Source organism: Amphiura filiformis, chromosome 5 (genome assembly GCF_039555335.1).
Source record: "Amphiura filiformis chromosome 5, Afil_fr2py, whole genome shotgun sequence".
NCBI classification, from domain to species: domain Eukaryota; kingdom Metazoa; phylum Echinodermata; class Ophiuroidea; order Amphilepidida; family Amphiuridae; genus Amphiura; species Amphiura filiformis.
Genome location: NC_092632.1, coordinates 50,645,342 through 50,660,339, shown reverse-complemented (window position 1 = coordinate 50,660,339; position 14,998 = coordinate 50,645,342). Strand labels below are relative to the sequence as shown.

General features: G+C 37.7%; 1 protein-coding gene across 1 annotated transcript; it reads right to left on the bottom strand.

The window, feature by feature from the left end:
• Nucleotides 1-452: 452 nt before the first annotated feature.
• Nucleotides 453-13,007, bottom strand: LOC140153318 (cryptochrome DASH-like). The gene is made up of 13 exons (XM_072176044.1): nucleotides 12,788-13,007; nucleotides 9,109-9,281; nucleotides 8,085-8,187; nucleotides 7,375-7,496; nucleotides 6,460-6,608; nucleotides 5,904-5,992; nucleotides 5,462-5,535; nucleotides 5,160-5,249; nucleotides 4,507-4,586; nucleotides 3,900-4,117; nucleotides 2,764-2,883; nucleotides 2,213-2,386; nucleotides 453-1,208 (listed from the first exon to the last, which is right to left on the bottom strand). Exons 1-13 carry the CDS (start codon nucleotides 12,860-12,862, stop codon nucleotides 1,098-1,100), a joined length of 1,578 nt encoding a protein of 525 aa, XP_072032145.1. The 5' UTR covers nucleotides 12,863-13,007; the 3' UTR covers nucleotides 453-1,097.
• Nucleotides 13,008-14,998: the final 1,991 nt, after the last annotated feature.

Here is a 14,998-nt window from a genome sequence, read left to right as displayed (position 1 = left end):
TAAGACACTTTTGAGCAAAAAAGTAACTCTTGACTGTTGACTGCCACAATTTGCACAGATTTCAACACCTAAAAATAATAATAGATAAAACAGAGCCCAGTTGGACCAAACTTTCCCTTTGATAAATTAAGTAATTATCAGTTTTGATCAGGATCTTAGCTAGAAATTGAGGATTGCTTGTCATTTGAATAAAATAACATGTCCTTATGACCGTTAAAACATTTATCAGACTTCTACAGCCCATTGGGGCCTCCAGGAGTTAAAATATGTGTTGCTGTGGCCTTGTTTTACAAATCTGGTCTACTAAAAAGGTCAACAGTCTTTCTCAACACCTACAATTATCATGTAGCATCTGTCAAAGGCATTCATTTTGCCCATCCCAGGAGCAAACTGCCCGTCTAAAATGACAGACAGACGGGTGGCTAGCTAAGATACGGGTTTTGATTATATACTGTCTGTGCCACTTTCAATAAGTTTGAATTGGACTGGAAGCTTGTTGATGTGGCTCCTGGTTCAAATGAAATTACATTTTCAACATGACTAACAACTATACTTAGACAACCTGCTGTACATCAGTGAGGCTCCATCACAATTTTTCCCTCAAAACTTAATTATATATTTTCTCCATTTCCAAATTCTGGAATTGAAGGAAAAATGCACCCAATCTTTGACAAATTTGGCGAAGGTATTTTATTCAGTCAAGATCATAAAGGTGCTGGTCAGTGGCTTCGACCAAGTAAAGTCTACGACTCTACATAACATTTCTTTGGTTTTGTGCATTAATTATACCCGAGTGAGAACTTTAATACTGCATGAATTTTTTTAAAAATAATAATATACTATTTAGTCAAGACAGGAAGTTGTTTCTGTGGAACAGAGATTTATGCAAATAGCATATATAATGATGTATATGCATACGTAGCGGTAAACGTAAATAGAAAGCAAATTATACTTCTACGCTACTCAAATTTGAGTGTACCAAATTTGAGTAGCGGAGAAGTATAATTTTGCTTTCTAAATAGCATATACCTAGTCATGCATGCTAATAGTGAAACTTTTTTTTTTCAATGGTGATGATATGGTGACAGTTTCACAATTCAGTATTTATCACCACCACGTTTTTGGCTTGGATTGGAGAAATAGAAGTCAATTCCACGTTGCTTTCCTCTTGGTTCAGGACGTCCTCCTCGACCACGTTTTGAGCTTCCCTACAGTAAAGAATCAAAATAAACATAACATTAATGCAATTGATGGCGACAGAGGACACTTCAAAAGGATACAATGTTTCAATGCTAATATTGACTGTTTGGAACACAAAAAAGGCTAACTGCACTGGCTGCCTGGAGCACAAAAATGTTAAAGGAGTATTTCGTGATCCTAGCATCCTCTTTTTATGACATTTTTCAGTACATATCCACGAAAAAGCATATTCCCAAAATTTCAGTTGATTCCGATTTTTGCGTTTGCGAGTTATGCATGATTATGTGTATTACACTGCTCCATAGACAATGCGTTATAATTTCGTTCTGGTGCACCAGAACAAAATTCAAATTTCACGATATCTTTGCAAAACTAATTAATCTGCAAGAAATATTTTGTACATAAACATTATGTAGCCAGAGGTTTCCAGTGATATAAAAATCTCAACTTTTTTTGAGAAAAGTGGGGGATGAGGCTGTGGATCACGAAATGCCCCTTTAAGTACCTTTGTTTAACCTTAGCAGGTAAGTGCACCAAGCAGCCCATGATATTGACCCTTTTGTGTTTTAAGTAGTCACTATGTGATTTAAATTCGATTATATTCACCAAATGACCATCTATAATTTCTATGATTTTTGATGATTTGATGATTGACAGCCTCATTCCCCACTTTACCCATCAAATGCAGATTTTGGTATCAGGTGAAAGCTCATATTTTTCTCATAATCCCAGTGTAATTTTTAGGCTGGAATATGTTGCTTAGGTTATATGAAAAAAACACCAAGGTAGTTTGGTGGTTACCACCCCGGAAGTCGTGTCCTGTTTTATAAGCCACTGTGATACTCATTGTTGCTTCTAGAATCCAAATCGCTGGATCAATTTGACTCAAAACTTGGAAAAAGAATATTTGGGTGATGAGCTTCAATATAGCTAATATCCACTTTTTAATTTAGAATAAGACTGATGCTCCAGACAAACACAAACCTTGATTATTGATATAGTAATAACTTACCCCTCTTCCTGTATGTCTGTTCCATTCAGGAGCTTGCACAATGGGATATGGATATGTTCTGCCTAATTCAACATCAGCTCTTTCCAATACAGTTTTACTTTGTGTCCATGGTGTGTGCACACCGCCATCTTTGATGCCACTCAGCTCAGGTACCCATAGTCGTATGTAGTCACCCTACAAACATCAAAACATGAATAGTGTGTTTGCATTTAATATTGTGTGTATATATTTGCCGTCAATTGTGGATGTTTGTATGAAAATTTGCCTCCAGATGACACGCATGGAACCGTGTATAATCCTCTATTCAAAAATTATGCAACTAACTAGAAACACATAAATTGCATTCGATGAAGTACCCTATTGGCTACTACTAGCACATCCACAGTAAGTTGCCTTGTACTAGTTGCATGTAATATGCCTGTAAGACAATTAAGCACAAAGAATGGCGGCAAATTTCCTCAGTACAGCGATTGAAAACCCAGGCACACAGCACAGGATGGCAAACTGAACACAAATGTGGGGTGTGTACAATTGTTTATCACCACTCTCACCTGTGGATCATAATCAAGTCCCTGTTTGATCATGTTAAACTTTCTATCTTGTCGTGGATCATTGCCAACACCAGCTGAGTACAACCAGTTGCCATAGTTACTGCACACATCATGGTCCATCTAAAATGACAACATATGAAAATAAATTAGCAATGTTTGAACAATGAACATAAAGAGGAAAAGGTCAATGTTACATACTTCTACACCACATTTTTTAAAATAAATTTTCTTGTTGTTGATCTCTTGACCTTATATGTATAGCTGAGAAGTTGGGATGTCATGAAAAGTCACTTGGTGTTACTATTGCAGTTGGAATTAGCAGGTAATTAGCGGTCAGAATAAACACCTTAAGTGCTAAGATTGGCATTAGTTTCTGGGTTCAGGTCAGGTACCATGTGGCATTTGTCAGAGTTGACAAGAGCTTTTCAAGGCTTGAAAGTGAGGGGAATCATTGACACATACCATTCAACTATGAAAAAGTTAGTTCACTATAATATGTATGCAAATACCATTCTGTAGCATTTTTGGCAAAGGTTTTCATTCCCTGATGATCACAAGTCCTCTTTCACCTAGTGTCCCTTGTAATCTTTACAGTTGCTCCTTATATAATAATTCTAATTTTTCATTATTAAACAGACTACCAGGCCAGGGTCAATTTCACTCAGTCCTTTAAAAGCATCATGCATACAAACTAATTGTAATTCTAACATATATATTCTATGGCAGAGTTACAATGGGTTTGGACCCTGGGTTTGTACTTGCAATGGTTTTAGGATTAGGACTTATATATATGTCACAAGTCGTCACCTTACTACAATAGTTGCCCAAGTCATTTTTTGTATTTTGAGAACAAAGCACAAAATGTGGTTCAAGCATGCATTCGTTATGTAATCACCTTAATTATTTTGGATTATTCCCTGTAATTTGTATTACCATTTGTTCTTATACAAAGATTGGTGAATAAATGTTTAAATGCATGCATGAACCATATTTTGTACTTTTTTCTCAAAATTACAAAAAAAAAATACTTAGCCAATTATCGTAGTAGGCTGACAAAATGTTAGTGAAATCAACCTTTGGTAGCATTATGGGGTGCCTGTATTTATCATTAATAAATCACTAATCATTGCACCTACCAGTAAATATTCAAACCATTCAGCACCAAGTCTCCAATCTAGCTTGAGATCTTTGGTTAAGAAACTAGCCACATTTTGTCGTCCTCTATTAGACATAAAGCCTGTTGCCTTCATTTCTCTCATATTAGCATCTACAAATGGTACTCCAGTCCTGCCTTCTCTCCATGCATCAAACATTTCTTTGTTTTGATTCCATTCCTTGTATATCCCCAGTAACCCTAACAGAACGACAGAAAGAAGGGAAAAATACAGAAATTTAAGAACAGTGATAAATAAAATTGGGTGAAAATATTTTTTGGGGGGTGCAGGGCAAATTTTGCTATTGAGATGTGCAAATTATATTATGCTTCAAAGATGGGTTTGCATAACTGAATCTCTAAACATGATGAATTTATAACTCTAAAACTAAACTTTTCTTGACCAAATGTTACAAAGACAATTTAATGCACTTGGTTACACCTGACTGACGGAGTAATAATTTATCATCCGTCTCAATCCTAGGTGGTTCACTTTAAAATATGGTGTTATACCAATGATTATGTTTACTGAATTACTTAATTACTGGTTCATGAAATACTTTTTCATAATGGAAGCTGTGTAAACTTACCCGATAGGTAAAAAAGCTTGTTTCCAAATTTCATAGCTACAAACTTAAAATAGTCCCTCCATATTAGCTCAAAGATAATCCTGTTGTAAATTAAAACAAATAAACATAAAAGCACTTGGTCAGTGACAGAGACTTCTTTTTTAACATGGGGGGGGGGGTACAAACAATTTTTTTGCCATATTGAAGCTAAAATGGTGAAATATGGTACAAAAGTTGAACAAATTTGTGTGGGTACCTGCTTATACAGATTATTGTGCGGGACTGAGGAGTGACAGATCTCCCCCCACAACAACATTATTCACAGACTGCAGAGATGTCACTCCGTTTCACTCAAGAAACAAGAAACCAAAAAGCCTCAAAATGGGCTGAAAATAAATACAAACCTTGGAATTTGGACTCACAAAAACACGAATTCAGGCTAAAACCTAAAAAGTGGCATCTGATGGAGGAGTCTGGCCCCAAGTTGCTTCGAAAGGGAGATATGGGCATGAACCTTTACCATTACCTTTTTAGACAATGCTTGTTTCAAGGTGATAAGATATCTAGATATGTAGCTGTTCCAATTTGCTACAGTACTGACGTCAACAACAACAAAGAAATTGATATCAGAAATTGAATGACAAAGATATGAATTACAGATATATTTTACTCACCAATATGTTGACTGATTTGCCTCTCTCTGTCTTTCATATTTCTTAACTTCTTCATAAATCTTTCGTGGAGATAAGCAACCATGAGCCAGCCTGCAAGAACGGAAAATAAAAGATTAGAACAACAAAGACCAAGACAAGAAGTTCATTGAATTGAAGATAGAAACAATATAATGTGGATTTTATCTCCCTGGTTTGTTTTGTTTCATTTCTGATTTTCTAGTGTTCCTTAGGCTTACTTTATATAATTGTAACAGATTTACTAAGTAGAAAATTACTATATAGCCTAATCAAAGCAGACTTACCAAGTAGAAAATTTGGTTGAATAATCTGAACCAATAAGTCCATTCCTAGTTTCTTTGTACTTGGCCACATAATTCTACATAAGAAAAGCAAAGACAAAGTCCCACACAAAGTAAGTACATATATCTCACCAACATACATCAATGGCAAGATTATTATCGTATTTTGTTATTTGATTTAACTATTTGAAAAGCAGAGATGATTTTGTTTGCCAATTTAAAGTATTCCAACAAACGAATCTCTAATAAAGAAGTATTATTCCTGTACATTCTTCATAATTTGATTTTTTACAACCTTGCTACCAATCATTACAATATTACAATAATGGCTAGTGTTGATGACAAAGAATGGCTTGCCTCTGCTAAAACTATGCTCACAATTTTAATTTAATCTTAAAGTAAGTTTTAATTTGTGATATACATTGAGTTGGATGACAGTACAAACCTTGTCCCAGAAGTAATGTTGTATTCTCTGAAGCCCTGTACTCTCACCACCACTGAATGGAAATGCTGATCTAGAATCTGATACTTCATCTGAAATCACAACAACACAATTTATACTAACTTCAGCAATATACTAACATTATACTAACTGGCAATAGGACAGGCCATTGATGGTTGTCTTAAAAATATATTTTGAGTGACTACTTATTTTGACTTATGAAATTTTCATAAACCAAAAAAATTGTCTGCATGCAAGTGCCACACCCGTAAGTGAGATTGCAAGTTTGTGACAGTGACGAGCGATTCATTTTCAAGAGTGGTTACTTACTCATCACTTTTCTACAGTGATACTTTGCAATTTGCCGATCGCATGGTCATCTACCTGCAGAGTGTGTGCTGTGTGTGCGTATACACCTGTAAAGGCATGCTTTATTATTACCGCGTAAGCGTTGCAAAAGCCTTCTAAATTTACAGCTTGAAGATTTTGTTACGACTTATGCTCAAGGCTTCTTTCAATATCCCCATAATAGGCCTACCAAAATAATTAATATACGTACCTGCTACACCCAAATCTGCCATAGATGGAATGACACCTTCATCAAGTCCTGGTGGAAGTGGTTTGTATTTATCCGGCATCTGAATAACTTGACGTACACGGCACTGAGATTCAACTTGCTTTCTGAAGGCTGTGAATACATTAGCAACACTGAAAAATATTTCAAAGATGATTATTACATTAGCTGTTTTATAGATTTTCATCAAGTTTTAATTAAACCAATATGGAGAAACAAAGTAAGATACAAATATATCATCATAATAATCATTCTAGATGCTAAATGTTTCACTTAAATAGCAACTAAAATGAACTTCGGAAATAATAATGTTGAAAAAATCGGTACACCAAAAGTACAACATGTTTTGAAAAGTAGGCCATTTCCAAATGGTGTTTAATTCTCAAATCTTGATAGTACAAGTACATTGTGCTAGTTTCTATTCTTCTTTTATGCCATCACTAACCAACACCTCATGAACACTTTACAATAATCATGGCTGAAGAAGAGGATTACTTCAAGCCATAATGTATGATTTCGGCCAGATTTTAATTTTGCCAAAACTTATTACATAATATTAGTAACAACTGTCAAGGAGGTTTTCTGACCATTTTAAGCTGAAATAATGAGGTAAAATTTAAGAAAACGACTTAGCCGCTTAACTGTGAAGCTCTATGGGGGAATTGGTGAAAAAAACAAGGGATCACCAGTTTATTATGATTACTGTAATTGAAGCACTTCAGGTTTTAGTCTTTCACATTGTATTTTAGTACATCACTGGGCATTACAATCAAGCAAAAAGAAGATAATAGGTGTCACTGTGGAGCAAATCACACATTATGGCTTTAAGACTACCCCAGGTACTTATTATTGTTTGTTTTCTCACATTATATTATGGAAATGATAAATTAAGGCACCTACTTGTTGATCCTGAATGGAACATCTTGCTTGTGATATAGTGTGGACCCCCAGAATTTCTTGACTGTCACAGGCTGGCAGCTTTTTACTAGTCCATTCTCAACATCTAATTCTTCTTTGGTTACCTGTATTTGTGAAAATACAATGGAATTGCATGCTATAAATTGGACATTCGACTTCTAGTAATTTCTATAAATTTAGAAAAATACAGGAAACATTACCTGCATGTATACTGGCATGTATACTAATGAGTAGACATTTTTATCCAAGTGATGTTTGACCATTGAGATTACACAATTCTTATCAATTATAGGATAAAACTCAAACCTTGTTTGCATGCAATACACTGGTGGGGGAAAAGGAACAAAGGATGTCAAAGAGATGTTCACACTCTATCTCATCAAATACCCATACTTTGAGTCAGCTTCAAGTACTCACAGTGTGTACTGTAATGGGACTAATCTCATCATACCCAGTGGTTGCACCGACACTAACGTTGGGGGGGGATACTGGAGGGGAATCATCACAAAATTTTGCATTATTTTGCCCAAAATAGTGGGTTTTCTTGATTTTTTTGTTCTGACCCCCTACCCCCATGCCAGCCCTCCCCCTTGTGGTCACCACTGATCATACTCAAGTACAGCTCATAATTAAGATATTCCTATAAAACCAAATTTCACTCCCTAACCAGAGAGCATCTGATTCAGACTAACCTCTTCTTGTAAAGCAACAGCAACACAGTCCCCCTGCAGGCCAATCTGCTTGATTAGTTGTGGTACAATCACTTCTGGCTCTCCATGTCTTACCAATAAACCACTGTACAAGAAAATACATTTGAATCAATAAACCCATAATAATCCCTACACCTTCCCACTTTCATGGCTTTTCAAAGCCATAATTTGCATATCATTTGAGTAACACAATATTCCAGATTTGTTCATTTTGTCAAATCCCCCTTGAGAGTTGCCTTGCATCCCCTCGCTCCCCTTTTACCCTTGCTCCCCTTTTACCCCCGGATGGACAGATGGACGGCAGATGGATGGATGCATGAATGATGGATGGATGGACGGATGGATGGATGGATGGATGGATGGATGGATGGATGGATGGATGGATGGATGGACGGACGGATGGATGGATGGATGGATGGACGGATGGATGGATGGATGGATGGATGGATGGATGGATGGATGGATGGATGGATGGGCGGATGGATGGATGGACGGATGGGGATGGATGGATGGGATGGATGGATGGATGGGATGGGCGGATGGATGGATGGATGGGCGGATGGATGGGCGGATGGATGGATGGACGGACGGACGGATGAATGGATGGATGGATGGATGGATGGGTGGATGGGTGGGCAGATGGGTGGGCAGATGGATGGATGGATGTATGGGCGGATGTATGGGCGGATGGATGGATGGATGGATGGACGGACAGACGGATGAATGGGCAGATGGATGGATGGATGGGCAGATGGATGGGTGGGCAGATGGATGGATGGATGGGTGGATGGATGGATGGATGGATGGGCAGATGGATGGATGGATGGATGGATGGATGGATGGATGGATGGGCAAATGGATGGATGGGCAGATGGATGGATGGATGGGTGGGCGGATGGATGGATGGATGGATGGAAGGATGGGCGGATGGGCGGATGGATGGGCAGAGTGATGGGTGGATGGATGGATTACTTAATTGTATTATAGGACTATCATATATACTTACCTTCCTACTTGTTTCAATGTATTTCTTAAATCTGAAACACTTTCCAACAGAAACTTTAAGCGGAATGGTCCGGTTTTTTGAAATTCAAAATGCCATGTTCCCTTGTAATGACGAGGATCAAAACAATAAAGTGGAATCACATTGTCAGCATTCTGATGGCCCCATTTAAGAATCTATAAAAGAAAGTAACACTGCTTATTAGTGTGTGAAATAATTAGACAACTGCATGCTATCTGTTTTGAATTCATTGCAGGAAATCAGAGAGGTTTTTTTTGGGTGAAGGTATATTTTCCAAAAGAGAACAAGCTGCCAAGGGAAAATACGATTTCACATATAAATTACCGTAAAACAGATGGCGCAAAGTTGTTTAAATTGTTATTACCACCATACATTTGTAAAATTACTTGTCAGTATACATGTACAAGTACAATCCCGGGCCCGGATCCCGGGTGTACAATACATGTATGAGGTAATATGAAATATGAATACTTAATATTGAAGCTTTAACTCTTTATTTTCTGAGTACCAAAGTATCAAAATAAACATGTTGGTGTGCCATTTGGAATTTAGTGTAATCATTTTCATCATGTTTGCTGGTGGTACAAAACATCTATGAAAACAACAAACTGCGTACAATCAATTACACCTGCTTTGGTCCCTCAGCACACATACATGTATGTATGCTGCTGTGTGCGCGCTACAAGCTGTGCGCCCCAGCACAAATAGGTGTATCCAGGGCCATTCTATCAAAAAAGTCTTCAAAATATCTTGCACGGTATATGTGCACATTGCACAGCATGACAGTATTGACAATTTGTAGCTTCATATTAAAAGGGCATTTCGTGATCCACAGCATCATCCCCCCACTTTTCTCAGAAAAAGTTGAGATTTTTATATCAATGGAAACCTCTGGCTACATAATGTTTATGTACAGAATATTTCTTGCAGATTAATTCGTTTGGCAAAGATATCGTGAAATTTTAATTTCGTTCTGGTGCATTGTCTATGGAGCAGTGTAATACACATAATCATGCATAACTCGAAAACGCAAAATCGGAATCAACTGTAATTTTGGGAATAAGCTTTTTCGTGGATATCTACTGAAAAATGCCATAAAAAGGGGATGCTAGGATCACGAAATACTCCTTTAAATTATAATAATTATGATCATTGTATTAAAACAAAATTATTGCACATGAGCCAATGTCATGATAATCATAAATTTAAGCTACAACCTTGGCGAAAAACGTTGCCACACCTGAGCGTTAATTGGCCAACATCCTTCCCCGCTCCCCTATTGCAATGTTGATTTGGACAGAATCGTCATCATTTCTACATTACAGTCTCCCAACATTGGAAAATGGGGGGTGGGGAAGAGGCAAGTGTAATCTGAATGTGCATTTGCAACTATTTTACAAAATAATACGGAACTATCACATATTTAGCTTCTATTGCGTGCTTTTAACACCAGAACGTGCTGGTGTGGCAACGAATTTCCGCCAGAGTTGTCTCTAATAACATATAAAAAAATCATCTGAAATTACGTTTTCTTTCATATCTTTAGAACGGAATGCCGGATTCATGTGCAATTTTCACAAAGTCTTAGCCTGTTTATGTACCCTGTACTAAATATAATTATTTTCATAATTTATACATGGCTTGGTCTATGTGTCCTATTATTTATAAAGATGCCAAAATAATGCAAAATATGTGAAAAAATATCAATCGCCATTACATGCTGTCTACTGAAGATAGTACATAAAATTTTAAAACTATTTTAATGATGACGAAATAGCGTGAAGTTTAAGTATTAGACCTAGCAAGGATCAGAAGAGGAAAATTATAATCATAGAAAAGTCACTAGACGGATTCGAACCCCTGATCTCACTGATCTATAGATTTCAAGGCGGTGACTTAACCGCTGCGCCAAGAAGAAGTCGTTGAATTTGTGAGCATTTCTAATGTATTAATGTTAATTTAAAATTATGCAATGCGTAATGTACACTAAAACAGGTGATTTAATTCTCATTCACCTACAATTTCAATTGTTATACCGTTCTGGTTAGTTTAACCTAATACAGGGATGTTATAACCTCATAGTAGAATTAACCTGTCATACAAATGCATTTAAGATCAGTACCGTAACCCATTGCACATATGGAGATGAGGTTGATGATTTAACGGTCGACGGTCGACACAAACAAATTAAAAGAAATTTAGATTATTTTCTTTATTTAAGATTTGTCCAACGTGGGGAAAGGTGGCGAATCAAAATTCCAAGTTTATTTTTATAACCCTAAATACATTGCCAACATATATAATCGTTGTAAATCGATGAAATTGTGTGCATTGGAGACTTTTCAGGTCAATTTGATACCAAATGCATTGCATAATTTTAAACTAACATTAATATATTAGATATGGCTCGGAAGTCGGAATTCATTCACTTCTCCATGGCTCGGCGGTAAATGCGCCGTCTTCTAAACTACAGGCCACGGGTTCGAATCCTGCTGTTTGTTTTGTTAAAATTAATATTTTTCCTCTCTTAATCTTTCGTATTATTGTTGGCCTAATAGTTAAACTTGGCTATTTAATCATCATTCAAAAATGATGAAATTTTCGTGTACTATATTCAGTAGACAGCATGTAATGGCAAATGAGAAGGTTTTTGACACATTTTGCATTATTTTGGCATCTTAATAATTAATAATATACATAGGCCGGTCCGCGTGAAAATGATATGAAAAAAATTATTTACGCTTAATTGTAACATGGATAAAACGGACAGTATCCACTAAAAACCTGTGTGTACGCAAAAGTTGATACGATTTTCCGTTACTGATATTTAACAGAAAATCATGCAGTTTCGAGCCCTAATTACGAAATGTGTGTAATTTAGCATAAATGGTGATTTGAGGGACCTCTCCCTAATTAAACCAAGTACTTTGTCAAAATTTTATTATGATTCAAAAGAATATTATCTACTCCCAAATCGTGTGCAATATGAAGATCATACGACATTCTGTTTTTGAGTTATGAGACAAAAACGAAATTTAGATGAAATATTTTGCATTCGGCAGAGACAACCTTGGAGAAAAACGGTGCCACACCTGAGCGTTAATTGGCCAACATCCTTCCCCGCTCCCCTATTGCAATGTTGATTTGGACAAAATCGTCATCATTTCTATATTACAGTCTCCCAACATTGGAAAATGGGGGGTGGGGAAGGGGCAAGTGTAATCTGAATGTGCATTTGCAACTATTTTACAAAATAATACGGAACTATCACATATTTAGCTTCTATTGCGTGCTTTTAACACCAGAACGTGCTGGTGTGGCAACTATTTTACAAAATAATACGGAACTATCACATATTTAGCTTCTATTGCGTGCTTTTAACACCAGAACGTGCTGGTGTGGCAACAAATTTCCGCCAGAGTTGTAGCTCAGCCTCAGCTCGACTACTTACTCTCTACACTAGTGAGTATACTCTCTACACTAGCATGACTAGTGAGAGTAGAAGTACTATATAATACTTTAGTATTACTATGATAAATGCATGTATGGGTCGTCGGGATAAGAAGCATGCAAGCTTTCACAGTGGTGCATTTTGTGCACTTCATTATCATGTTAACTTTGAAAGTTTGACTAGCTAGTTTTGGTTGGAAAAATATCTCACCTCGTTATCATGATATCTCAAGTCGTTTCTCAACAAGCAGATCACAGTCTTCAATTTGTTCCCAGACCCAGCCATTATAAAAGCTTATAAAGCGTAACCTATTGTGTACGTGTGCACGTTTCACAAGAGCTGATCAGCTGTGTGCTGTGCTTACGAAACCAAAACAATGATAGGCAGCCGGGATAAACGATACTTTGACGTCATCATGTGAGATCCAATACAGCTAAGGAAACCCTGACAGTCCTAGAATGGTGACGTAGTGTATCCTGATTGATTATAAAAGTACTTAAAAAATCCCTTTAAAAGGCGTGACCGTGCTGTTAATATCATAGTTATGTAATCAGCACTAAAGGGTGGTGCAATATTAATTATGTGTAGGCCCCGGGTGTAGGCCGGGTAGTCAATTATAGGGGGGGGCAAAGATTTTTTAGCGGGCCAAAAGGGGGAGGGGGGCAAGCATTTTTGTCAGGTCGAAAGGGGGGGGTGGCAAGTTTTTGTCAGGTGGGCCGGGCAAGCGACTTTATTTAATTATTACGCCCTAAAAAGGTGTAGGAAAACATTAGGAACATGTTGAAATATGCAAAATTTCCTACTCGCTGCGCTCGCATAAAATGGCAAGACAATTAAATACGGGCTCCCCAAAATCTTAGGGGTGGTGCAATATTATGTATGTGTACCGGGGGTGAATTATAGGGGGGCAAAGATTTTTGGCAGGCCAAAAGGGGGGGCAAGCATTTTTGGCAGGTCAAAAGGGGGGTCAAGCGATTTTGGCAGGTCAAAAGGGGGGCAAGCAATTTTTGGCACAGATATTTTGGGCACTGTTTCTATATTACGCCCTAAAAGGCGAGGAAAAGCGTTAGGAACACGTTCAAATATGCAAAATTTCCTGCTCGCTAAGCGCCAGACTATATGATAAGACAATTTAAGGTTTTAAATTCGGGTTCCCCAAAATCTTGCATGTGTAAGGGGGGGGCAAAGATTTTTTGGCACATCAAAAGGGGGGGCAAAGACGTTTTGGCACGGCCAGAGGGGGGGGCAAGCGATTTTTGGCAGACCATTTTGAGAATTCACCACCCCGGGGGTACACATAATTATTGCACCACCCCTTAGTGTGTAATGGGGGGGGGGAAGATTTTTAGCACGTCAAAAAAAGGGTTTTTTTGAAGGGGGGGGGGGCGATATCTGCACAGATGTTCTAGAGACCGTTAAAAGGTGTATATGAAAACATTAGGAACATGTCCAAATTTATGTAAACTTTTTTGCTCGCTGCGCTTGATGATGACCCGATGGGTTTAGTTTGTATTTAATAGGACGTAGCCTATGACCGTTCCAGGATTTGAAAAGGACCCCCTATTTATATCATATATCTATACCAGCATCATGCGTACCCATTGTTTTGTCAGTGAAGACTGAACCCACCGGGGATGATGACAAGGTTTTAAATTTGGGTTTCCTCAACTTCTTGCTGATGTGTGGGCACAGATTTTTTTAGCATATGTCAAAGGGGGGGGGGTTCAATTAGGTTTCCGACCCCTTCCCCCTCCCCCAATATGTCAAAAAGAAATCTACGCCACTGTTGTTTTCTCTGGTTTTCAATGTCCTCTATTAAATGTGTGCTAAAATCAGTCGCTTTCCCCTTTTAAGACCCGTGTCAACAATTAATAATTCCCCTAGGGGAGACCAGGGCAAATTCAAAGTGGACCATTTTTTTTTGTCCAGCCCAAACAGGATTACAAAGCAAGGAAAGAAGGCAAAACTTTAGGTTCAGGATACTCTTACGTTAACACTGCAACTAATAAAGTTGACTAAATTAATGGTGTGAACTTGAAAAGACTCGTTCCACTTTGTCCCAGTTTTATTATGAGCCCTGGGGAGGGTAAAATTGGGGGGCAAGAAATTTTGGCGAGCCGAAAGGGGGGGCAAGCAATTTTTGGCAAGCCGAGGGGGGGGGGCAAGTGATTTTTGGCACACATTCTTGGGGCGCCTTTTAAAATACCGATAATAAAACACTCTAAAAAGGCTTAGGAAAACTGTACCTAAACGCTTGGAATTTTTCCTGCTCATTGCGCTCTCAACATGTAGGCCTATATAAATTATAGACCATTTTAATACCCTTAAAAGGTTTGCAAATTGGGATCCCAAAAATTTTGGCATGTGCATGCAAGGGGAAGCAAAGATTTTTTGGCGGGCTGAGAGGGGGAAGCGATTTTT

Coding starts and splice junctions, on each gene's coding strand:
- LOC140153318 (XM_072176044.1), bottom strand. CDS start 12,862: ATGGCTGGGTCTGGGAACAAATTGAAGACTGTGATCTGCTTGTTGAGA. Junction 5,536..5,903: donor AACATTACTTCTGGGACAAG/GTTTGTACTGTC, acceptor TTTCTTATGTAG/AATTATGTGGCCAAGTACAA. Junction 2,884..3,899: donor AATGGTTTGAATATTTACTG/GTAGGTGCAATG, acceptor TTGTCATTTTAG/ATGGACCATGATGTGTGCAG.